General features: G+C 37.2%; 2 protein-coding genes across 2 annotated transcripts in view; one reads left to right on the top strand and one right to left on the bottom strand.

Moving 5' to 3' along the window:
* The window catches only part of wdr19 (WD repeat domain 19), a 42,543-nt gene extending 28,925 nt beyond the window's left edge, over window positions 1-13,618 (bottom strand). The window contains exons 1-17 of the mRNA XM_061922733.2: window positions 13,373-13,618; window positions 8,907-8,998; window positions 8,783-8,848; window positions 8,570-8,695; window positions 6,981-7,096; window positions 6,774-6,889; window positions 6,578-6,658; window positions 5,210-5,322; window positions 4,921-5,094; window positions 4,775-4,845; window positions 4,541-4,707; window positions 2,446-2,566; window positions 2,269-2,375; window positions 2,088-2,204; window positions 1,846-2,001; window positions 1,590-1,737; window positions 665-878 (exon numbers count right to left, since the gene is read on the bottom strand). Of these exons, the coding sequence (XP_061778717.2) occupies window positions 665-878; window positions 1,590-1,737; window positions 1,846-2,001; window positions 2,088-2,204; window positions 2,269-2,375; window positions 2,446-2,566; window positions 4,541-4,707; window positions 4,775-4,845; window positions 4,921-5,094; window positions 5,210-5,322; window positions 6,578-6,658; window positions 6,774-6,889; window positions 6,981-7,096; window positions 8,570-8,695; window positions 8,783-8,848; window positions 8,907-8,998; window positions 13,373-13,378 (1,991 nt within the window). The 5' untranslated portion in view covers window positions 13,379-13,618. The remainder of the gene's footprint in view (window positions 1-664; window positions 879-1,589; window positions 1,738-1,845; window positions 2,002-2,087; window positions 2,205-2,268; window positions 2,376-2,445; window positions 2,567-4,540; window positions 4,708-4,774; window positions 4,846-4,920; window positions 5,095-5,209; window positions 5,323-6,577; window positions 6,659-6,773; window positions 6,890-6,980; window positions 7,097-8,569; window positions 8,696-8,782; window positions 8,849-8,906; window positions 8,999-13,372) is intronic.
* Window positions 13,619-15,538: 1,920 nt separating this feature from the next.
* LOC133570081 (uncharacterized) overlaps window positions 15,539-24,986 on the top strand; it is a 37,721-nt gene continuing 28,273 nt past the window's right edge. The window contains exon 1 of the mRNA XM_061922736.2: window positions 15,539-15,623. Coding sequence (XP_061778720.2) covers window positions 15,566-15,623 — 58 coding nt within the window. The 5' untranslated portion in view covers window positions 15,539-15,565. The remainder of the gene's footprint in view (window positions 15,624-24,986) is intronic.

The raw sequence follows: 24,986 nt of genomic DNA, 5'->3' as shown, positions 1-24,986 counted from the left end.
GCAAGAAATTGGATATTGCCAAAAGTTTTTAATATAGGAGATATGTTGATTAATTGTTAACATATCTTTTATATGAAAAAAACGCACATCATTAAAAAAAACGGCAAGAACAAAATTAAAACACATCAATTTGTTTCAATCAACCCTTTAAGTCATCCAGTAGCGAGAACATTTGAAAATTATATTTCTGAATAGACGATATGTCTATTTTTTTTTGTTTATAACAGTCCAAATATGTTGAAACACACAATCAATTGTCTGTCTTTGCAGCACGATCGCCTTTTTCAGAGCCGTGCGTGTGAAACTGTGCCAGTTTTTAGAAAGATTTTAAAAGTCCTAAATATAGAAGCTGCCGCAGAACAGTTTTAGTTTTAAAAATCACATTGTGTGAGCTAAATGATTATATTTGCATCTCCTGCCATTATTGTGGGCGTTCTGTTAATCACCATAAATTCTACATATTCATGAAGACAGAAACGCTCCCTTATTTTGCTTATTAAGAGACGCAATCCTTTGCGAACAAGTTTAGTAGATCAGCTTTGCGTTTGCAAGCAAGTTTGCACAAAACACGCAAACCTTTAGTAGATCAGGTCCTAAAAGTACAGACATTTTCCAGATTAAACAGTATATACATAAACAGTATTAGTGCTTTTTAATGACTGACCTCTTGAGCTGCAGGGTCTGCATGAGCTGCTTGCTGAGTTCTGGCTGCGGCCCAGACGATGCACTGGTTGAGCGCTCCAGGAACGAGTGTGTGCTCAGTGCCACTTCTCTAATCTTGCCGCTGGTCGTCTGGCACGTCAACACCCCGTTGTACAACAGCAAAGGCTTCGGGGAAGAGACAAGGGGCGTGCTCCCGACTAGTATCACTCGCGGGCCTGAGCCCCCAGTAGGAAGGAAAGATTGAAAGAAAGATTCAAACAAACCTTAATCATTTTAGTTGACTTGTTGTAAAAAATATCCCAGCTGAGGTGGCGACTTGTAAAGGGTGTACCCTGCCGCCCAGGTGCAGCTGGAATAGGCTTAAATCAATCAATCAATCAATGTCCTTTATTTAACCAGGTAAAAACTAATTGAGATTAAAATCTATTTTCCAAGAGTGACCTGGCCAAGACAGCAGCAAGACACAGTTACAGAAATATATATAAAAACAACAAAAACAGCAGCAGTTACACACAACAATTAAAAAATTTAAATTTCTTACATATGTTCACCTAAAAACATGTAATAGGTCAAAAAATGTATCAAATGTTACAGTAAAAACAACTTAAAAACAAGTTCAATGCCCAATAGAAACCGTTTCTCAATCTTTTAAAATGGCTTGAAATTCCCCCAAAGTGATCAATCAGCTCAAGTAACCTCAGATCCTTCTGTAAATTATTCCAGCCCCCCTGCAAACCTGAGAAGAACAAGCGGTAGAAAATGGATGGATGTCTAGAGCCTGGATTGGTTGATATTTAAATGGATTATAAATAGGGCAGTTGCCTGGGAATGAAGTATGAAAGCCAGCTAAATGAACCACTACACTACCCAAGTAAACAATACAAACTTTTGGACTCAATGAAAGCAAAAGAAATGCAGTTGCCTACCATGGATGGTTGTTTTATGCACGGCATAAGTGTAGGCCTTGTCGTCATCGTAGGCTGCAAAAACTCCTCTGTCCCCGTGCCAATTGTCCCATAGCACCCCAGTGATAGTAGGGGAGAAATTTGGAAGCTCAAGGCAGGAATCTGCTGTCTGGACAGGAACAAACAAACTGTGAATAAACTGGATATGTAATAATAAATTATTTGAATTGGCTGTGATTTCAGCCTTATGATAAGAAAACACACTGCGTGTACTCACGCTTGAGAGGGTGAGTAGGAAACCGCCCTTCTTGTCATCAATGAAAACCAAGCGCGTACCATTTACATCAGGGAAAACTTTCTTCACAGACACCACATGGCTGTAAGTGCTCACAGTCTCCCAATCCTCCACCAAGACACACACCACGTTACCTAACTGAGACGTAACAGAGGGAGGTGTTTTCCTAAAGTAATAAAGGAACATAATGATTTAAGAACAAATCTTGCTCATGTGAGCCTTACATCAGTGCCATAGTAGAGGAAGTCCGCGGTGAGGGCGTGGCAAAGAATACGCCCTTTTCTGTCATCGTCTGGGAACAACTTCATCTGCTTCCTCTCCTCCTGCTCACTGCCATCGATCTAGAACACACACAAGGTAACATGCATGGACGAAGCTATTCCCACACGCACGTAGCAAACTTACCATGTGCAGCTGTACTTTGCCATCAAACAGCGCTGCAGCGTATTTTGCATTAAGGCACATGCTGGCAACTGTCCCGAAGTATTCAATCTCCTTCAGTTTGGTAAAAACTGAACAAATACAGTCCTGTTTAATGAACATGCATTAATGTGACTGAAAAATGTATCAGATTATACATACCCGATTCTTGTTTAAGAGGGGCGTAGAACCAGGCTTTGTTGTTCATTCCAACAGCCACATGGAAAGGTCCCACAGCAATAAACGTTGGTTCTATTTCCACTTGTATGACCACAGGAGTTGTCTGAAAAACACATTCAATTACTGAGGTGCATTATGAGTCCAGCGAGCAGTCGTCTAATGCTTTTCCCCCCTGATGATTCTGTTAGAAGACAGCATATCTTCTTTTTAACATACTATTGGCATACAATGTATATACACAAATACTGTTTTAGCTGCAGTGACTTCCTGATTTATAGTTTCACAAAACATTCTTCACTTGACATAATATTTTTTAAGGTTGACACATATAGATACATTTGTGTCTATTTAATGACAGACATAAATACAGTATATGCACACATGCCAAAATATTCGGAATAAACAAGTTTTATCAAGTATTGCCTTTACAGTGATAATAATGCTAAAATGTTGTGTGCCTGTATAATTGTGCTCTGCTGGTGTTTGCTTGTTCTACTTTGACGGATTTGCCTCTTGGATATAATTATACTTTGTTTTCTAAACTTCTATTCAGCGATAAGTCAACATGTCCTTTGTATTAGTTTTAGTTTGGGTTTAGCCGTATTTCTAAAACGACCGTACTATTTAAATGTATACTGTAGCCAACCCTTTCGCCTAAAATATAATGTCTAAAGAACATTTGTTTTTACGTAGTCGTTTACCTTTTATTGTGTTTTGTTCACTTTTTCAATTCATGTCAAAGTGGTCTAGCACTTTTAAACTGGCTTCACTGCGGTAGAAAGTATCTTTTCTCTACCATTAGACCTATGAACCTATTTCTTTTCTATTTATATAAACTTTGGACATTATCTGGAATATAAACACATAACTTTTGAGCATATTAGATTGAAATGAATTGTAGTTGTCAATGTAGTTTTTTGTTTATTGTTCATTTGTGATTATTTACAGTAAATACAAATATTTACATAACTTGTCAAATATTAATTATACATTATTTCTTAATATCTATCTATTTTTTCTTGGTTGTGTCTTTTATGCAAACACTTAGGCCCCTTCAGCCAAATCTACTTCCGGTCACCAAAAGTAATAAAACAATCTCTTGTTTATCGCTGTTAATTGGTTACAGACCTGACCATAGTAAATTAATTTCTGCAAGGTAGGGATTATTAAGTTAATCAATCCAACTTTATTTGTATAGCCCTTCTTAATCACAAGTGCCTCAAAGTGCTTCAGAAACTACAACATCATCCCCTGATCTGAACCCACATCCGGGCAAAGAAAAACTCTAAAAGCCCAAAATGGGAAAAGAGGAAACTTTGGAAAGGGCCGCAGATAATATATAAATATTATTTATAAATGGAATATTTTCATAGCTAGCACATACAAAGACCTGTTCACGACATTTTAAATACAAAAGTCCTCTAGACATCAAATAACACCCAGTCACCATTACAAGAAACACATTTTGAGGTAGAGGGATGACTCAGCATTCTGGTTACTGTGGTCTGATGACCTCCTGGTGCAGATGGCTCCAGTGATAGTGTTTACTCACCTGGCTCCTCTGTACTCAGGCATGCATTCATTTGTTATTGTGTGTGCGTATGCATGTGTTTGGTATTTGACTGCGTGTGTGTGTGTGTGTGTGTGTGTGTGTGTGTGTGTGTGTGTGTGTGTGTGTGTGTGTGTGTGTGTGTGTGTGTGTGTGTGTGTGCAATGATGGGGTTTGTGGGTCATCGGGGTTTTGCTTTTAAGTCTGAAAGCACTTTGTGCTGCACTTCTTTTATGTATGAAAATAGCTTTATAAATATGGTTTGATTGATTGATTGATTGACTGTATTACAATACTCACTATGCTGCAGTCAGTCCCTAGTGTGTTACATGGGAAATATTAAAGACTGAAATGGAGGCACAATCAAAATCTTATTTAGGGCCACAAAAAGTATATTATAAGTAAACATTTCTTAGCCATTGTTAAAACATGCATACAAGCAATAGGGAGATATCTTGCTGCTGTATTTGTTTAGAGTGTATAAAGGACATATTAATAATATGGTTCAAATAATGTAGGTCCCCTCACCCCATAGTTTGCTACTGTGACCTCCAGCAAAGATGTAAGGTAGGCCAGTCTGGTTCCATAGCTGTCCCCCAAGATAGGCAGCTTTGTGAGGAAGACATGGAGAGTCCCTTTCTGTGTGGAAACTGCTAGGAGCTGGCCGTCATCTGTCCAGCTCAGCTGGTCCAGACCTGAATGAGCAGAGTCGAAGGCAGGCAGGTGGTTGGTAGAATTGCAAAATATAGTCCACTATCTCACCTTTCGTCTCATCCTCTAGCTGGATGACATTGCTGATGTACTTGAGGTCCCAGAGGTCATGGATCTTTATGCTGCAACAGTGAACAGTTTTGATAGTTTCAACTGCAAAGAAGAAGTTTTAACTACTTTGAGCAGTTTGTGCATACCAGTTATCCCCACAGGTAGCTGCCTTGTTTAATGCTGATGAGATGGCTACACTGTTTAGGCTGTCTTTATGGTTGCGAACCTCGCAGATCTCCTCTCCGGTCTCTGTGTCATGCGTGGAAATGACAAGGAAGTATCCATTGGAGAAGCCAATGAGTATATACCCATCACCAAACCTAATAATAGGGCGGGAAATATCATTTAAAATATGAATTAGATGAGTTTTGTAATAACTGAAATTATTATTTTATTTCGGGATGAGTTGTGATACTTGGTATGTTTATGCTGTACCAGCGATAAGAGACAATGGATCCGTAATCCGCCAAAAACTCCAGGTCATGACAGTCATCGGTGTTGTGGACGTTAAATAGGATTAAAACCTTCTTGTCCACACAGACACTCACCTGGAGAACAAGTAATTGTGTGGAATAAGTGTAATTCATCATACGATACACTCACTAGACACTTTGTGATGTGCAATCAACAGACACACATAAACAAATCCCAATCAAAGGAGACAACTGTGTCTTGTGTGTGTGTGTATGTGTGTGTGTGTGTGTGTGTGTGTGTGTGTGTGTGTGTGTGTGTGTGTGTGTGTGTGTGTGTGTGTGTGTGTGTGTGTGTGTGTGTGTGTGTGTGTGTGTACGAGTCAGAGAATGACAGCTGTCAGTTTGACATTACCTGTCAAAAAAAACTATCAAATCTATTGATTACATTTTTCCATTATTCTTTTTTCTGCATTTTTGCTGATTTACAGCGCCTGATAGACAATTCAATACCATCCATCCATCCATCCATTTTCTAGTGCTTGTCCCTTTTGGGGCCACGGTGGGTGCTGGAGCCTATCTCAGCTGCACATGGGCGGAAGGCGGCGTACACCCTGGCAAGTCGCCACCTCATCACAGCAATACAATACCCTAAATATATATTTTCTATCAAATAGCCGCATAGTTCAAAGATGGTACGCCAAAGAAAGTGTTTTATCTTCCTATATTTTAACACAGTGTTAGTGGTCAAACTATGTGTAATGTTACAGTGACCAAAAATATTATATATACTTGTTAAATAAAATCTCTGCCTTGAATACTTAGGCCTACTACGCTGCTGTATTTTAATGTTGGTCATTATGGTGGTACTTGGACAGCCAAGTTTTTTCTGAGGTGGTACTTGGTGAAAAATGTTTGAGAACCACTGCTGCCGTCCCTCGTGTATCGCTGTTAAGTGGTTCCAGGCATGACCACGATGAATGCATTTCCCTGAAGTAGGAATCATTAATTATAAATAAAATATTTTCATAGTTAGATCATAAAAAGGGGTTATGAACTTCAGAAAATGTTATTCTACAGTATGAGAGCTTTTGAGACTTGAAATAACACATTTTGGTTACCTTTATACTCTTTTCACTGATTGGTTTGGTCTACTCTAGTGGCCAATACAGGGCTACTGTAATATTTATATTTTTATTTTATTCGGATATGTTATGGTTGAAAATGCTTAATTTAGGACCAAAAAGTTGGAGAAAATGCTTTGAAAAACATTTTTAAATCACTAAAATATCTGCAATGTGGTGAAGCCGCAATATTTATCTGGCGACGGACGACTGTGTCAAGATGAAAGACGTTTTTATTGTGAACGTGGCGCCACTATTGTGAAACTCACAGTGTTCTCTCCTTGGGATGTCCTTTCGTTTGTCTTCATCACTGAGAAGTTAATATCGCCAGGTGACCCACCTATGTTGTACTAGCACACAGAAAGGACAAATGAGGTGTGTTTATTGTATTCATAGTCATAAAAAAAGCAGCTACTCTTCCATGGTGACAGAAACATCGTTGACTGTCTGTTAGTATGTGATTACCGTTTTGATATAGCCCCCATCTTGATTGCTGATGCTCAGAAAGTGGTCTTCGCATCCAAGAACCAGCAGATTCTGATCACTCCAACAGCCACAGGTGATCTTCTTGGTGTGTTTTCCTAACATGCGACAGAGGAAAAGACCATTTCTAAATAATGCACAGGAACAGTACTAAATGATACATGAATTTTGGTGAAGTGTCCGTGTTACCCAGTATCGGGATCTTGTGTGAAGTCTGTTGATTGTAGATCACCAGATTTCCATTCACGGTCCCAACTGCCAGCAGGGGTGCTGTTTTGGACCACACAATGAAGGACATGTGATCCCTGTGAGGAGGAGATGTATTTTTAGTTCATTGGCTTCCTAAACCCGGTCTGTCTTTAAGTTCAAGCATCACAGGAAAAGCTTTAATTTGATTTTTAGGCTAATTAGTAGTCAACCACACAGTAAAAATTTACCCTGGTAAACATTTTTTTATAGTGGGACAGATCGTTAACTAGGTTATGCAACTACCTTTTTAAATACACAATGTACCTCAACTTAAGAGTGCCCCACCTTAAGAGTATTTTGAGATAAGAGCTGTGTCAGAATAATTGTATCTAAGTTATCACAAAACTTTGTGTTTCCATGAGTTCCCGACGAGAGGACACAAGCTGTCTTTGATCCTACCAAGAAGAAGGCTTGTAAAACTCAACTGTGTAGGATGGGAAGCAACATGAAGGTGTTCTGTTTCTTTCATGTATTGTAATCAACAGAAAGATATTGTCTTGACCCGAGATCTACAAAGCAAAGAGGAAGCAGGACCCGACTCCCCTCCAGGGACCTTTTCTTTGAACTGTTTTACGACCTTTTCTTTGAACTGTTGTAATCAAAGCCGATGGCTGTTTACGACCCCCGTCCCTTAGAAACAGCTGTTGCCATGTAATCAGGGAAAGTCCAAATAAAAGAGGAGGCGTACAATCTTTCGCCAGAGCGTGGTCAGACTGTAGAAAGAGTACAGTCCAGACGTCTCTCCTCAATTGAGCCAAATTTAATTCTGTCTCTGTTTAATTCCTTGCGTCTTGTCTTGTTTAATAGATGTCATCAGTGTTTGAACCTGACAAGCTGTCTGTCGGCTAATTGTTATTTTATGTTACGAGCAAAAATTTGAGTTACAAGCATCTCCGCCATTAGTTGGTGTAGCAAATGTCACAGGGAACCATCTGGTCTTGTTTGCTAGCATTAGCTTATTGCGAGAGATTGCAAGGAAGAAAGTAAGTATGAAGGACAGTGCTGAGAAGAAGTGGATGATATTCATTTAATTAAAAAAATAAATCATCAAAATCATGACCAAGCGTTGCAATGCTGGTCTGAACCGTACTAAAGCAGAACAATGTTAAGATAACATCAAAACGGTGACCATTTATCCATGAAAATATTGAAAAGCTGCTAATGGTGTGTTTGACGGAGAAGCAGTTGGAAGGAGATACCGTAGAATCCACTCTCCCAGGTAAATGCTTTTCATAAAATTACAGTTTTACAACATTCTATTGTGTTTTTTTTACAATATATATTATCTAATATTATGTCTTTCTTTTAAAATGGCATGTTACATGTTAAAAGTGTGCTATTTTGAGGTGGGGCAAGCACCAATTAAATTGATTTTAATTAACAATTAATTGCAACCATGATTTGAGATACAAGTGTTTCGAGTTGAAAGCTATGTCGCAGAACAACTTAAGCTCATAAATTGAGGTACTACTGTATGGTCATTGTATTAATATCTAATGGTGTGTTCAGAGCATTTCACAGTGCCGTACCTCATGCCACTGTCAATCTTAGATGTTTTATTCACGCTGGCATCCCAAAGGTAGATGGCACTGGAATTGGCTGCTATCACTGCCAAAATGTCCCCATCCTTATCCCAGTCCATGCCCACACAACGCCTAGGAGAGCAGGCCAATGCAAAGCATCGTGTTACCAGAATCATTGTCTCGTTTCTGAATTGGATCTTTTTCTTCCTACACACATACCCGGGAAGGCTGATTTCAGTCCACTTGTGTCCATGGCGATCGAATATTTTTACTGAGCTGTCTTGTCTGTTGGACATAGGTTTAGTAAGGATAAACATGTATAAAAGTAGACATTTTTACTCACCCTGCAACAGCTATATAATTCCCAAGGGATTTCTGCCACTTGTACAGTAACTTAGAGCCTGTCCAGGCATCATCCACAAGGGTGAAGACACTCTGTGGACACAGTGTTGACATGAATCAGTAACAATTTTGACATGTGGGTAAATTAAAGACATTTAAACAAACGTAGAACAAATGTGAAATATCTCAGAGACTCATGTAATAAAAGGCTAATTATAATTATGATGATTATTTATTTTTACTGTGTGTGCAACAAGTAGATGCATTATTATAGTTAACACAGACAAAATTTACAGTAAATTAGTGATGTGCGGAACAATACTTAAATAGCGATACCGGCAAATACCATATCATTCTGCGCTAATATCGATTCTCAAATGAAAAACTATCGATACTTTTTATACTTTAGTTATTTGAGACAATGTGTATCATTAATAGGGACACATTGTAAAAAAGTAGCTACACATGTGAATGAGGCAATGTGTCAATGTTCAATGCTCTTGTTTACAACATGTTCAGTATTTTCACATTACCTTGTTAATGGAACTGAATTTACTTATTCTAATAGTAGTCCCTATTAATTCAATTATTTTATTGCTTTTATTATGTTACTTATTTCCGTTTCGTTAGGGTTTGAAACATCATTTTCATGCACTTTGTATAATTTTGTCCTAGTTGTTTTTGGTTGTATTAGCTTGGCAATATTGTTATTCACGCCACTACCTCAATATACTTCAGAGTTTGAAATAAATAAATATATGGTAATAAATAATAACAATAGATAATAATAATAAATATGATAATAAATATTATATAATAAATACCAATAAACAAATAACTATTCTTTATGCAATGTTATTATTTGAAATACACAACTCTTTAAATTTTAGCAGACACATTAGGTACATTTGCACAAAATATCGGTATTGAATCGGTATTGCCGAAACCAGTCTGAATTTTACTCTGTATCGGATGGTAAAGAAAATTAGTGTTATTACACATCACTACAGTAAATACAAAGACTCTGAATAACTAAAATTGTTTTAACTTTCTAACTTTAAGGCTGTCAAACTAATTTTCATTGATCGCAGTGATGGTTGCCTTCAGAGGGCCGCTTGTAACAGTAATCGCCTAATGATTGTATTACACAATTGCCAATGCATTTGATTATTAGATTTTTTACGTAAAAATTAATGGACAACTTGGTCTGAAATCATAAGGCACAGATGTCAAACTCAAGGCCCGGGGGCCAGTTCTGGCCCTCCACATTATTTCATGTGGACTCGAAAGCTTGCAATAATGTGTGTCAATGAAGCAATTAGTTTTTCTTAATTAATGTATTTGTTCATTCAATTATGACAGAAAACATGCATGTACAGCAAGCATTTGCATGTCTTTTGGCTTTAACATTATTTAAACATGCATCAAACATTATATTAACATATATTTTCTTGAAATAAAAATAGATACTTAAATATCTGCTTGTCACACTGACTTACGATGTTAAGCAAGTTATCCATCAATTTGTACATACATACATAAATACATATATATATATATATATATATATATATATATATATATATATATTTACATCTAACACAATTTCCCAACTCATATGGAAACAGGGTTTGTAAAAAGGGAAACCCGCAAAACAGGCTTGTAGGGATGATATAGCCTCCGTGTTTTTTCCTGACCTAACATATATATATATATATATATATATATATATATATATATATATATATATATATATATATATATATATATATATATATATATATATATATATATATACATATATATATATATATATATACATATATATATATATATACATATATATATATATATACATATATATATATATATATACATATATATATATATATATATATATATATATATATATATATATATATATATATATATATATATATATATATATATATATATATATATATATATATATATATATATATATATATATGTTAGGTCAGGAAAAAACACGGAGGCTATATCATCCCTACAAGCCTGTTTTGCGGGTTTCCCTTTTTACAAACCCTGTTTCCATATGAGTTGGGAAATTGTGTTAGATGTAAATTTAAACGGAAAACAATGATTTGCAAATAATTGTCAACCCATATATTTAATTGAATATGCTACAAAGACAACATACCGGTATTTGATGTTCAAACTGATAAACTTTTTTTTTTGTGCAAATAATCATTTTATTTAGAATTTGATGCCAGCAACACGTGACAAAGAAGTTGGGAAAGATGGCAATAAATACTGATAAAGTTGAGGAATGCTCATCAAACACTTATTTGGAACATCCCACAGGTGAACAGGCAAATTGGGAACAGGTGGGTGCCATGATTGGGTATAAAAGTAGATTCCATGAAATGCTCAGTCATTCACAAACAAGGATGGGGCGAGGGTCACCACTTTGTCAACAAATGCCTGAGCAAATTGTTGAACAGTTTAAGAAAAACCTTTCTCAACCAGCTATATATGCAAGGAATTTAGGGATTTCACCATCTACTGTCCGTAATATCATCAAAGGGTTCAGAGAATCTGGAGAAATCACTGCACGTAAGCAGCTAAGCCCGTGACCTTCGATCCCTCAGGCTGTACTGCATCAACAAGCGACATCAGTGTGTAAAGGATATCACCACATGGGCTCAGGAACACTTCAGAAACCGACTGTCAGTAACAACAGTTGGTCGCTACATCTGTAAGTGCAAGTTAAAACTCTCCTATGCAAGGCGAAAACCGTTTATCAACAACACCCAGAAATGCCGTCGGTTTCGCTGGGCCTGAGCTCATCTAAGATGGACTGATACAAAGTGGAAAAGTCTTCTGTGGTCTGACGAGTCCACATTTCAAATTAATTTTGGAAACTGTGGACGTCGTGTCCTCCGGACCAAAGAGGAAAAGAACCATCCGGATTGTTATAGGCGCAAAGTTGAAAAGCCAGCATCTGTGATGGTATGGGGGTGTATTAGTGCACAAGACATCGGTAACTTACACATCTGGGAAGGCGCCATTAATGCTGAAATGTTCATACAGGTTTTGGAGCAACATATGTTGCCATTCAGCAAGACAATGCCAAGCCACGTGTTACATCAATGTGGCTTCATAGTAAAAGAGTACGGGTACTAGACTGGCCTGCCTGTAGTCCAGACCTGTCTCCCATTGAAAATGTGTGGCGCATTATGAAACCTAAAATACCACAACAGAGACCCCCGTACTGTTGAACAACTTAAGCTGTACATCAAGCAAGAATGGGAAATAATTCCACCTGAGAAGCTTAAAAAATGTGTCTCCTCAGTTCCCAAACGTTTACTGAGTGTTGTTAAAAGGAAAGGCCATGTAACACAGTGGTGAACATGCCCTTTCCCAACTACTTTGGCACGTGTTGCAGCCATGAAATTATAAGTTAATTATTATTTGCAAAAAAAAAATAAAGTTTATGAGTTTGAACATCAAATATCTTGTCTTTGTAGTGCATTCAATTGAATATGGGTTGAAAAGGATTGGCAAATCATTGTATTCCGTTTATATTTACATCTAACACAATTTCCCAACTCATATGGAAACGGGGTTTGTATAAATAATCCCCTGACGAGCAGGGAAACCTGCAAAACAGGCTTGTAGGGATGAAATAACCTCTGTGTTTTTTCCTGACCTAACTATATTGCGCTCTACCCCGGTATTGAGCACTGTATAACGGATAAACCACAGAAACCTCGACTATATTGTTATTGTTACACAATTGCATATGCATTTACTTGCAGTTTTATATATATATATATATATATATATATATATATATATATATATATAAAACAATATATATATGTAACAATAACATTATAAATTAATATTCATATATATTCACTGTTACAATCTGCATTCTATGAGCACCCATGACTGCAATGTGGCCCTCAATAAAAATGAGTTTGATACCCCTGTCAAAAGGTGACTAACAGATATTTAAGTATTTTCTTTCATCTGAAATTATAATACAGTATATGATTACATACAGTAAGATTTGTTGCAGATGACATTAGAGTTTAAAATGTATGCTATTTAATGAAGTACATACATTTTTTATGTCAAAATGGAAAGAATGAATACTGTAAATTTAGTAAGAAAGACAAATAAGTACTTTATTGACACACTTTATTTGACACACATCCGCCCCAGAGCCTTAAGTTTAAAACATAGTCTATAGATGACTGAGCTGCAGTAACAAATGCACAAAAGTAAGTGATTTGTCAATTGGATGAAGAAAAATGCATTTGTAATAACTTGCTTTTAGATTTTGCTCTTTGCAGTAGTTTTGCAAAAGTTGCGTTAGCAGGTAAGTTATTAAGGCTGCCAGTTAACAAGTGATGAAAACATTTTCCAATTAAACTATATCACAAGCAACAAATAACAAATTAGATGTGAGTTACCAACCTTCATATTGGTCTGATTTAACACCTTGGTCCACAGTCGAAATGTCCAAACAGTTCAGTCCATGTAGCCGTTCGATTAGCCACAATGCTCCGCCCTTTTCAAGTTATATGTAGTATAAACGTGAACATAGGCGCTTTAAAAGAAGATTGACATGGAATTTAGAATGTAGACTAATGTTTTTGGATAATAGCTTTCGACTTAATAGAGAGAGGCGTCTGAGGCAGAAGTCATAGCAACAGTCCTGAACCAATCAGGCTCTTCTAAACTCCATTTCCGGCGTTTGCCACCGGATATCCACGTCGAAGGAGTGTCATATTTTCTTTTCCGACAAGAAACATGTGTGTATCTCATCAAGATTTCTGTTCAACTTGAATGACCAATCAAAATATTGTTTATGTTTACGTACAATATATATATATATATATATATATATACAGTACATATATATATATTTTTTTTAATGTAAAAAAATATATCTTTATTGAACAACAAACATACATTTATAATTCACACAAAAAGCCAAGGCACTTTCAACATCAAGGAAAAAAATAAAAAAATACAGATATGGTAATAATACTAAAAAATATGAAAAAATAAAAAAGACAAAAAGGGCTACCTAAATCACTTTAAATGTTTTTTAAAAGGATATCAATTTAAGGGCTTTTGTACTTTTAATCATTTTCCAAGATTTGATTGATAATTTTAACCCATTAAGCCGTACAATATATTAGTTACATTCAACGGCGTCGAAGTGGAGGAATAAGTGGGGCTGTTGTACTGAGACCCCAAGCACAAGGGGGCCCCTGGGCTTTTGTAAAGGTTGAATGTGTTATTCTGTCATTTAAATATAGATAGATAGATAGATAGATAGATAGATAGATAGCACTTTATTGATTCCTTCAGGAGAGTTCCCTCAGGAAAATTAAAATTCCAGCAGCACAGTACAGATTTGAGATAGAATTTTTAAAAAGTAAATAATGGACGTATACATGGAAATAAAATAAAAAATATAACAATAAAAATAAAAATAAAAAGTAGCAATAAGAATACAAATATAACAGTAAAAATAAGAATATAACAAGAGAAACTAGGCAGTAGTGACCATGTTATAAAAATAAACACTTTTTTTTTTAGAAAAACGGTAATAATGGCGATTATATGAAATATGTGATGTGTGTATTGCACCTTCACTATTTATTTATTGCTGTTTATTGCACTTATTTTATTTTATTTAAAAAAAATTTAAAAGTACCTTATCTTCACCATACCTGGTTGTCCAAATTAGGCATAATAATGTGTTAATTCCACGACTGTATATATTGGTTGATATCGGTATCGGTAATTAAAGAGTTGGACAATATTGGAATATCGGATATCGGCAAAAAGCCATTATGGGGGACGGCGTGGCGAAGTTGGGAGAGTGGCCGTGCCAGCAATCTGAGGGTTACTGGTTCAATCCCCACCTTCTACCATCCTAGTCATGTCCGTTGTGTCCTTGAGCAAGACACTTCACCCTTGCTCCTGATGGGCCTGGTTAGCGCCGTACATGGCAGCTCCCGCCATCAGTGTGTGAATGTGTGTGTGAATGGGTGAATGTGGAAAATAGTGTCAAAGCGCTTTGAGTTCCTTAAAAAAAAAAGTAGAAAAGCGCTATACAAGTACGACCCATTTACCATTTACCATTTACCATCCCTACTTAATATGATCAAAATATGTAAATAATAAATGTTATTACTAATGTGCCCGTTACTACATCACATATATACTTACATCATGTACATAAAACCCTAATAGAGGTGTTTGGATGTTTTTAAGGACTTTACAGGCAGAATAGAGCGGCTCCCGTAGGCTCCATTGTAAGCGGACTTTTGATCGCATTTATTTAATATTTAGAATGCATTAAAAATAAAATCTTCCATAATGATTGTGAACGGTAGGCAAACTTCCCCCCAAAAGTGAAGTTCCCCTTTAAGAGTTGCCAATGCTTTGCGAAAATCAATATATACAAGAATCAAATAATACAAGTTTATTATTTTCACAATAGCGTTGGAATCCCTGAGGAGCTTTTCAAACAGCCTATATCAAGCTAAAAGGGTTTCTATGCCCCACCTCCATGGGAACATGCCCCGTGACCTTTAGCCAGACGAGTATATATATCCTGGGGAGAGGAGTGGAAGGCCCCTGGCAGCCAAAATGAAGTCTTTGGTGCGCTCGTGCTGCGTTCTGGTTCTGCTGGCTCTGTCTGCTGCAGGTATGGACGAGGCGGTTTATTGCATGGTGCATGTTACTTCTCATAGTACCAAGGAGTGTGTCTGTATTGCACACTTGTGACGGCTTTTGGACACTATCGTGAACTTTATTTGGACCTGGTACAATAGCGTCAATCTTTCCGTGCTCCACTGACTTTCATTCAATGCACAACAGGACTGATCCTGTATGTTGTGTGGCAAGGTGGAGATTTAAGGTTGTAAATGGACATGTCAGAAAATGCGTGTGTGTGTGAGGGGGTGGGGGGTGGTGTGGGGGGGACACCAGCTGATGGAAAGTGTCCTGCCTGCTGATCATTCTCGTTGCTCTAAAGCAGGAGTGTCCAAACTTTTTGACCCAGGGGCCGCATTGGACTAAAAACATTTGGCCGAGGGCTGAAAGCTGACTGCATGTAAAGTACCGGTAACAATATATATATATACATATAGCCTATACTTATAAAAGTGTACATATATATACATATATATATAGATATATATATATATAAACAATCATTTGTGCAAAAATAACACTTTAGTTTCAATCAATCAATCAATAGCCCTAATTCACAAGTGTCTCAAAGGGCTGCACAAGCCACAACGACATCCTCGGACAGAGACCACATAAGGGCAAGGATAAACTCACCCCAGTGGGACGTCGATGTGAATGACTATGAGAAACCTTGGAGAGGACCGCATATGTGGGTAACCCCCCCCCCCCCCCCTCTAGGGGAGACCGAATACAATGGATGTCGATTGGGTCTGACATAATATTGTGAGAGTCTAGTCCAGGGGTCGGCAACCCGCGGCTCTAGAGCAGCATGCGGCTCTTTAGCGCTGCCCTAGTGGCTCCCTGGAGCTTTTTCAAAGATGTATGAAAAATGGAAAAAGATGAGGGGGGAAAAAAATAATTTTTGTTTTAATATGGTTTCTGTAGGAGGACAAACATGACACAAACCTCCCTAATTGTTATAAATCCCACTGTTTATATTAAACATGCTTCACTGATTCGAGTATTTGGCGAGCGCTGTTTTGTCCTACTAATTTTGGCGGTCCTTGAACTCACCCTAGTTTGTTTACATGTATAACTTTCTCCGACTTTCTGGGACGTGTTTTATGCCACTTCTTTTTCTGTCTCATTTTGTCCACCAAACTTTTAACGTTGTGCATGAATGCACAAAGGTGAGTTTTGTTGATGTTATTGACTTGTGGGGAGTGCTAATCAGACATATTTGGTCACTGCATGACTGCAAGCTAATCGATGCTAACATGCTATTTAGGCTAGCTATATGTACATATTGCATCATAATGCCTCATTTGTAGCTATATTTGAGCTCATTTAGTTTCCTTTAAGTCCTCTTGATTCAATTTATATCTCATGACACACTATCTGTATGTAATATGGCTTTTAATTTTTTTTGCGGCTCCAGACAGATTTGTTTTTGTATTTTTGGTCCAATATGGCTCTTTCAACATTTTGGGTTGCCGACCCCTGGTCTAGTCCATAGTGGATCCAAGTCATCACCCAAGTTAATCATCAGAGTATATACATTATATATACACTGAGCGTGTGTGTGTATATTCCTGCAATAAAGACACGCATCAATCAATCAATCAATCAATCAATCAATCAATGTTTACTTATATAGCCCTAAATCACGAGTGTCTCAAAGGGCTGCACAAGCCACAACGACATCCTCGGCTCAGATCCCACATCAGGGCAAGGAAAAACTCAACCCAATGGGACAATGAGAAACCTTGGAGAGGACCGCAGATGTGGGGACCCCCCCCCCCCCCCCCCCCCCCCCCCCCGGATGCAATAGACATCGAGTGGGTCTGACATAATATTGTGAAAGTCCAGTCCATAGTGGATCTAACATAATAGTGAGAGTCCAGTCCATAGTGGGGCCAGCAGGAGACCATCTCGAGCGGAGACGGGTCAGCAGCGCAGAGATGTCCCCAACCGATGCACAGGCGAGCGGTCCACCCCAGGTCCCGACTCTGGACAGCCAGCACTTCATCCATGGCCACCGGACCAGAAAAGAAAAGAAACGGCAGATCAACTGGTCTAAAAAGGGGGTCTATTTAAAGGCTGGAGTATACAAATTAGTTTTAAGATGGGACTTATATGCTTCTACTGAGGTAGTATCTCTAACTGTTACCGGGAGTACTGGAGCCCGAATAGAAAACGCTCTATAGCCCGCAGACTTTTTTTGGGCTTTGGGAATCACTAATAAGCCAGAGTTCTTTGAACTCAGATTTCTTGCCGGGACATATGGTACAATACAATCAGCAAGATAGGATGGAGCTAGACCGTGTAGTATTTTATACGTAAGTAGTAAAATCTTAAGTGCACAGGAAGCCAGTGCAGGTGAGCCAGCATAGGCCTAATATGATCAAACTTTCTTGTTCTTGTCAAAAGTCTAGCAGCCGCATTTTGTACCAACTGTAATCTTTTAATGCTAGACATAGGGAGACCCGAAAATAACACGTTACAGTAATCGAGACGAGACGTAACGAACGCAGTTTGCATTGATTAAATCAAGCTATAACAGACTGAACAACAAAGACTTCAATGACTTCAACTTTAACAACCCCCGCCCCACATCAGACGTTGACGACAATGTATAAACGATAAACCGTTGAATATTAAAAGTATATGAAAGTTCTGGACTTCTACATGGTTTACTACCCCGAGGTCCTACTTAAAGTTTTGTAATCAATCAGAAATACCAAGCAGCTAAAATGTGCCAAACATCAGAAACTGTGGCGAGAGTTTTCCGCATATCGCCCATAATGCACTGTAATGGATTTAGAAATGTGCAATTTTAAATTATTGATAGTGTGTGAACGTGTCATGTGTGACTTTAAATTGTTGGTTACAGTTAATTTGGGGGAAGATGCTCCGCTCAAGTCATTACCAAATGAAACTCATGGTTATTGACCATCAATTCTGTCTCTACCCACAAAGGGGTGGCAAGTTTGTGCTGAATCAATACACGCGGGTACGAAGTTTAGGCATAAATACTCCGAGGACCAATCCTCTTGTTAAACTTGTGATGTCTCGTGGGCCGCACAGAAGACACCGGCCGCACTTGGCCGTAGATTGCATACCCCTACTCTAAAGAGACGGCGCTGACAGGTTGACTTGATTCTCACTTAGAACAACTAAGTAGCTTCAAAATTGTGTTTTCACAATCAATCCAACAGGGTCTATTTGTTTTTGACACACACATGGCAGTTATTATGACATCTGAATTCATTTGAAGTTGATGACCAATGCAGCAAAGGGGATGAATGCATAATATGTTGATTTAATAGCCTTTTTTGTTGTTGTTGTTTTTCCGAAAAGGGTGGGTAACCCTCCTGTGTCCTTGAACAGGTTGATTTTGGACTGGGCAAGCAGCTGTAGTCACATGTCAGCCATTTGTCAGGCTAAATCGTCACCAGATACTCTTCCCAGAATGCATGACCGGGATCGTCTCCTGCTGGCCCCACTATGGACTGGACTCTCACTATTATGTTAGATCCACTATGGACTGGACTCTCACTATTATGTTAGATCCACTAGGGATTGGACTCTCACACTATTATGTTAGATCCACTATGGACTGGACTCTCACACTATTATGTTAGATCCACTATGGACTGGACTCTCATTATTATGTTAGATCCCCTATGGACTGGACTCTCACTATTATGTTAGATCCACTATGGACTGGACTCTCACTATTATGTTAGATCCACTATGGACTGGACTCTCATTATTATGTTAGATCCACTATGGACTGGACTCTCACTATTATGTTAGATCCACTATGGACTGGACTCTCACTATTATGTTAGATCCACTATGGACTGGACTCTCACTATTATGTTAGATCTACTATGGACTGGACTCTCACTATTATGTTAGATCTACTATGGACTGGACTCTCACTATTATGTTAGATCCACTATGGACTGGACTCTCACTATTATGTTAGATCCACTATGGACTGGACTCTCATTATTATGTTAGATCCACTATGGACTGGACTCTCACTATTATGTTAGATCCACTATGGACTGGACTCTCACTATTATGTTAGATCCACTATGGACTGGACTCTCACTATTATGTTAGATCCACTATGGACTAGACTCTCACTATTATGTTAGATCCACTATGGACTGGACTCTCACAATATTATGCTAGATCCACTCAACGTCCATTGCACCGGTCCCCACATCTGCGGTCCTCTCCAAGGTTTCTCATTGTCCCATTGGGTTGAGTTTTTCCTTGCCCTGATGTGGGATCTGAGCCGAGGATGTCGTTGTGGCTTGTGCAGCCCTTTGAGACACTCGTGATTTAGGGCTATATAAGTAAACATTGATTGATTGATTGATGCGTGTCTTTATTGCAGGAATATACACACACGCTCAGATGAATTCACTTGTTTTGAATGAATCTGCTGCAAAGCGCATAACAAGGTAGTCCGTTTGCCAGCGTATTATCGAGCCCAGGCTAAATTGGGGGCACCCCCACTCCTCATTACAAAATAATTTCACACTTTTTTTTTATTTATCTGAAACATTTTTCTACTTTTTTTCATCAAACTTGAATTCAATTTAATGCAGGTTAGGTACGCTGGTAAACCTCCCGTCCTGACAACTGTAAGAGTATAGGGCCGGCTACCGGGGTTGATAGCTCAGGCTTTTAGCTCGGTAGCTAGCACTTTCGTCTCTCATGCTGGACGACCCATGTTCGATTCCTATAGGCAAAACTAAAAAAGCAGGGACTGAACCGGGCGGGTTACAGTGGTGCCGTGACCCGGATGAGAATGAGGTTTAGGAAGGTGAGTGGAACGGAGTCTTGGGCATGTTGGTAAACCTCACTTCCTGACAACTTTTAGAGCAGTGCCAGCAATCAGGTTGATAGTTTATGTTTTTACCTCAGTAGATAGCACGCTCATCTCTCATGCCGGACAACCCAGATTCGAGTTCCGGGTTAAAAAGTAAAAGCAGGGGCTTAACTAGGCTGGTTACACGTGTTCTGTACTAGGGTTGTACGGTATACCGGTATAAGTATTAGACTTAGACAAACTTTAATGATCCACAAGGGATATTGTTCAACACAGTAGCTCAGTTACAATGATGGAAAGTGTAAGGATGGAAAGGACAATGCAGGTATAGACTAATATAGCGATAAAATTTTTTAACATATATACGAATATATACATAATATGTGTACAGAATACTAATTAATCATATTGGGTAATATACCGCCTCTGAAAAGTACCGGTGCCCCCCTACGCCCCCGTCGTCGTCACATCGTGTCATTTCTGGTTTACGAGCAGACGAGCATGTTCGGCAGCGCACAATCACGGAGTACTTACAAGCAGACACAGTGTGTAGACAGAAAAGGGAGAACGGACGCATTTTGGCTTAAAAACTAACGATAAAGGTGAAGTTATAACACTGAAACACCCTCAGGAAGAGGTGCTTTAAGACATGGCTAGCTAGCTAGCGGCTAAAGTCCAGCCGCAGTCTGCAGTGTTTTAGCTACTTCTAAATCACTAATCCTGGTCTCCATGGCGACAAATAAAGTAAGTTTCTTACAAGTATCATCCCTGCAGGACGAGGAATAGCTAAACATGCTTCACTACACACCGTAACTCCCCGGCGTCAAAATGTAAACAAACGCCATTAGTGGATCTACACCTAACATCCACTGTAATGATACCAAGTACAGGAGCGTATCTAGTCAATACTACTATGATTAGGTCCATATTTTTTGGCATCACAACATCTTCTTTCATTTTTTTAAAATGTATATTAGATTTATAAACTCGGGAAATATGTCCCTGGACACATGAGGACTTTGAAGATGACGAATGTATGATCCTGTAACTATTTGGTATCGGATTGATACCCAAATTTGTGGTATCATTGAAAACTAATGTAAAGCATCCAAACAACAGAAGAAAAAGTGATTATTACATTTTAACAGAAGTGTAGATAGAACCTGTTAAAAGAGAAAGTAAGCAGATATTAACAGTAAATGAAAAAGTAGATTAATAATCCATTTTCTACCACTTGTCCTTAATAATGTTGACAAAATAATAGAATGACAAATGACACAATATGTTACTGCATATGTCAGCAGACTAATTAGGAGCCTTTGTTTGTTTGCTTACTACTAAAAGACAAGTTGTCTTGTATGTTCACTATTTTATTTAAGAACAAACTTGCAATAAGAAACATATGTTTAATGTACTGTAAGATTTTTTGTTAAAATAAAGCCAATAATGCAATTTTTTGTGGTGCCCTTTATTTAGAAAAATACCGAAAATTATCGAAATAATTTTGGTACGGGTACCAAAATATTGGTATCGGGACAACACTAGTGTGTGTGTATATATATATATATATATATATATATATATATATATATATATATATATATATATATATATATATATATATATATATATATGCATTTGGCATGAGCTGTTTTTCTCTAAATGTTGCTTTCTAGTCACGTTGACTCGCGCATTCCGTTTCCACTCGCAAAAACTTGAGCGATGACGTCACTGACTATCATCAACAAATAGATTTTTTGGTGAAAAACTTAATTCTCGATTTTTGTCGAAAATGTCGGGTGATTGTTGCACCTCTAGTTCACACCGGTCCAAGTTCCTTTCTAATTTAGGAGCACTGAATGGTTTTTAAATCATTAAAAATGTGGCTTTTAAATGTGGATTAATCATGATTAACCACAGGTTGCATAATTTAAATGAACTCCAAAAATATGCCAATATTTGTACGCAAAAGCAATTTTTTATGAATGCATGTCATTTATTTGCTCAAAACATGCTAACATTTTATGTAAAGTCCAGTCAGAGAGTATTTTGAAGCGAAATTTGGCATCGAACACACCAGTGGGAGTCCCCTCGCCTATCACATAACCATCTATGGTTAACGAAAAAGAGCATGCACCATCAAAATAAATTGCGTTATTAATCCATCCATTTTCTACCGCATGTCCCTTTTGGGATCGCTCATCATATGCACACGATTAATGCAATATTTTTTGTGATTTAACTTGTTCTCGCATGATGTAACTGTACAATTGCATGGCGGCCTCATGACAATCACAGGGAAGGGCTTCGGACTCCTGGTAAAAGGGGGCAGAATGAACCTATTTCTGCTTCAGAAAGAGGACATTCAGTCTCTCTCTTTCCCGAACACACCGCACTCTCTCCCATGTATACTTGCAGACAGCATCACATTGCACTTAGTCCTACTGTTACTGACACAGCGTGGAACACTTAAGTCTAGCAAATACGCCCTTCCATTCATCTGGCTTGTGATGAAGGCTTCATGGAGGTTACACAGTGGAAATATACAATGAATATGTTTGGGAGCAGGATCTTCATGTTCCCTGGTTACTAATGCTGACAATCTCCTTGGTGAGTGATAAGCTACTAAGCACATCATCTGGAATAAATACCGCTTGATGTGTGATTCACTTGCCTAAAATAGAGGAATAGGGCTTGTTGCAAGAAAGGAGACACATGTTGCATCATTCAGAAAAGATGACATGAACTCAACTTAAACATGCAAACTAGCCTGAACAGTAATGTTTTTTATATTGTTTTGGATTCCATTTGGACAATGCTATTGTTTAAAAAAAAATTAAAAAAAATTATGTGGTACATTATGTGGGACTTGAGTGAAAAAGACAGCCAAAAGAGGTTGGTACTAGATGAGAATAAATCTAAAGGTCAAATGTAGTGTATATATATATATATATATATATATTACACAAAACTACATTTCCTGCAATGGGTGAAGAAGAAATTTTTTTTTTTTAAATAAATAAATAAATATATATATATATATATATATATATATATATATATATATATATATATATATATATATATATATATATATATATATATATATATATATATATATATATATACATAATGTTGTTCACCCAATTGCAGGAAATGTAGTTTTGTGTGTGTATATATACACACACACACATATACATACATACATACATACATACATATATATATATATATATATATATATATATATATATATATATATATATATATATATATATATTAGGGATGTCCGATAATGGCTTTTTGCCGATATCCGATATTCCGATAGTCCAACTCTTTAATTACCGATACCAATATCAACTGACACCGATATATACAGTTGTGGAATTAACACATTTTTATGCCTAATTTGGACAACCAGGTATGGTGAAGATAAGGTACTTTTAAAAAAAATTAATAAAATAAAATAAGATAAATAAACATTTCTTGAATAAAAAAGAAAGTAAAACAATATAAAAGCAGTTATATAGATACTAGTAATTAATGAAAATGAGTCAAATTAACTGTTAAAGGTTAGTATTATTAGTGGACCAGCAGCACGCACAATCATGTGTGCTTACGGACTGTATCCCTTGCAGACTGTATTGATATATATTGATATATAATGTAGGAACCAGAATATTAATAACAGAAAGAAACAACCCTTTTGTGTGAATGAGTGTGAATGAGTGGGGGGAGAAAGGTTTTTTGGGTTGGTGCACTAATTGTAAGTGTATCTTGTGTTTTTTATGTTGATTTAATAAAAAATAAAAAAAAAACAACAACAAAAAAACGATACCGATAATAAAACAAACAATACCCGATAATTTCCAATATTACATTTTAACGCATTTATCGGCTAATAATATCGGCAGGCCGATATTATCGGACATCTCTAATATGTGTATATATATATATATATATATATATATATATATATATATATATATATATATATATATATATATATATATACAAAACTACATTTCCTGCAATTGGGTGAATTTCTACACTACATTTTACCTTTATATTTATTCTCATCAAGTACCAACCTCTTATGGCTGTCTTTTTGACTCAAGTCACACATAATGTACCACAGAATTTTTTTTTTTTTTGTAGATAATTATACTAGCATTGTCTTAATTGAAAATGTAATGTAAAATTCTATAACATGCAGGCAAAGAACTTTGAAAACGTTTCCCATTTGGCAACTCTATCCTGTAGCCACGCCCCCTCAGGTAATATACTTCTAGTGTTGTGACCTCTGTTTACAATCCCGCCATGTCAAAAATACTACTACCGGTACTAATAAATAGCCTAGAACAGTGGTGTCAAGCTCATTTTAGCTCAGTCAGGGGCCACATGGAGGAAAATCTGTGCACACGCGGGCCGGACCATTAAAATCATGGCATTAAAACTAAAAAACAAAGACAACTTCAGATTGTTTTCTTATTCAAAAATAGAACAAACACATTCTGAAAATAT

Source organism: Nerophis lumbriciformis, linkage group LG27 (genome assembly GCF_033978685.3).
Source record: "Nerophis lumbriciformis linkage group LG27, RoL_Nlum_v2.1, whole genome shotgun sequence".
In the NCBI taxonomy this organism is placed as follows: domain Eukaryota; kingdom Metazoa; phylum Chordata; class Actinopteri; order Syngnathiformes; family Syngnathidae; genus Nerophis; species Nerophis lumbriciformis.
The sequence above is the reverse complement of the archived record's forward strand: the minus strand, read 5'-3'. Positions and strand labels throughout refer to the sequence as shown.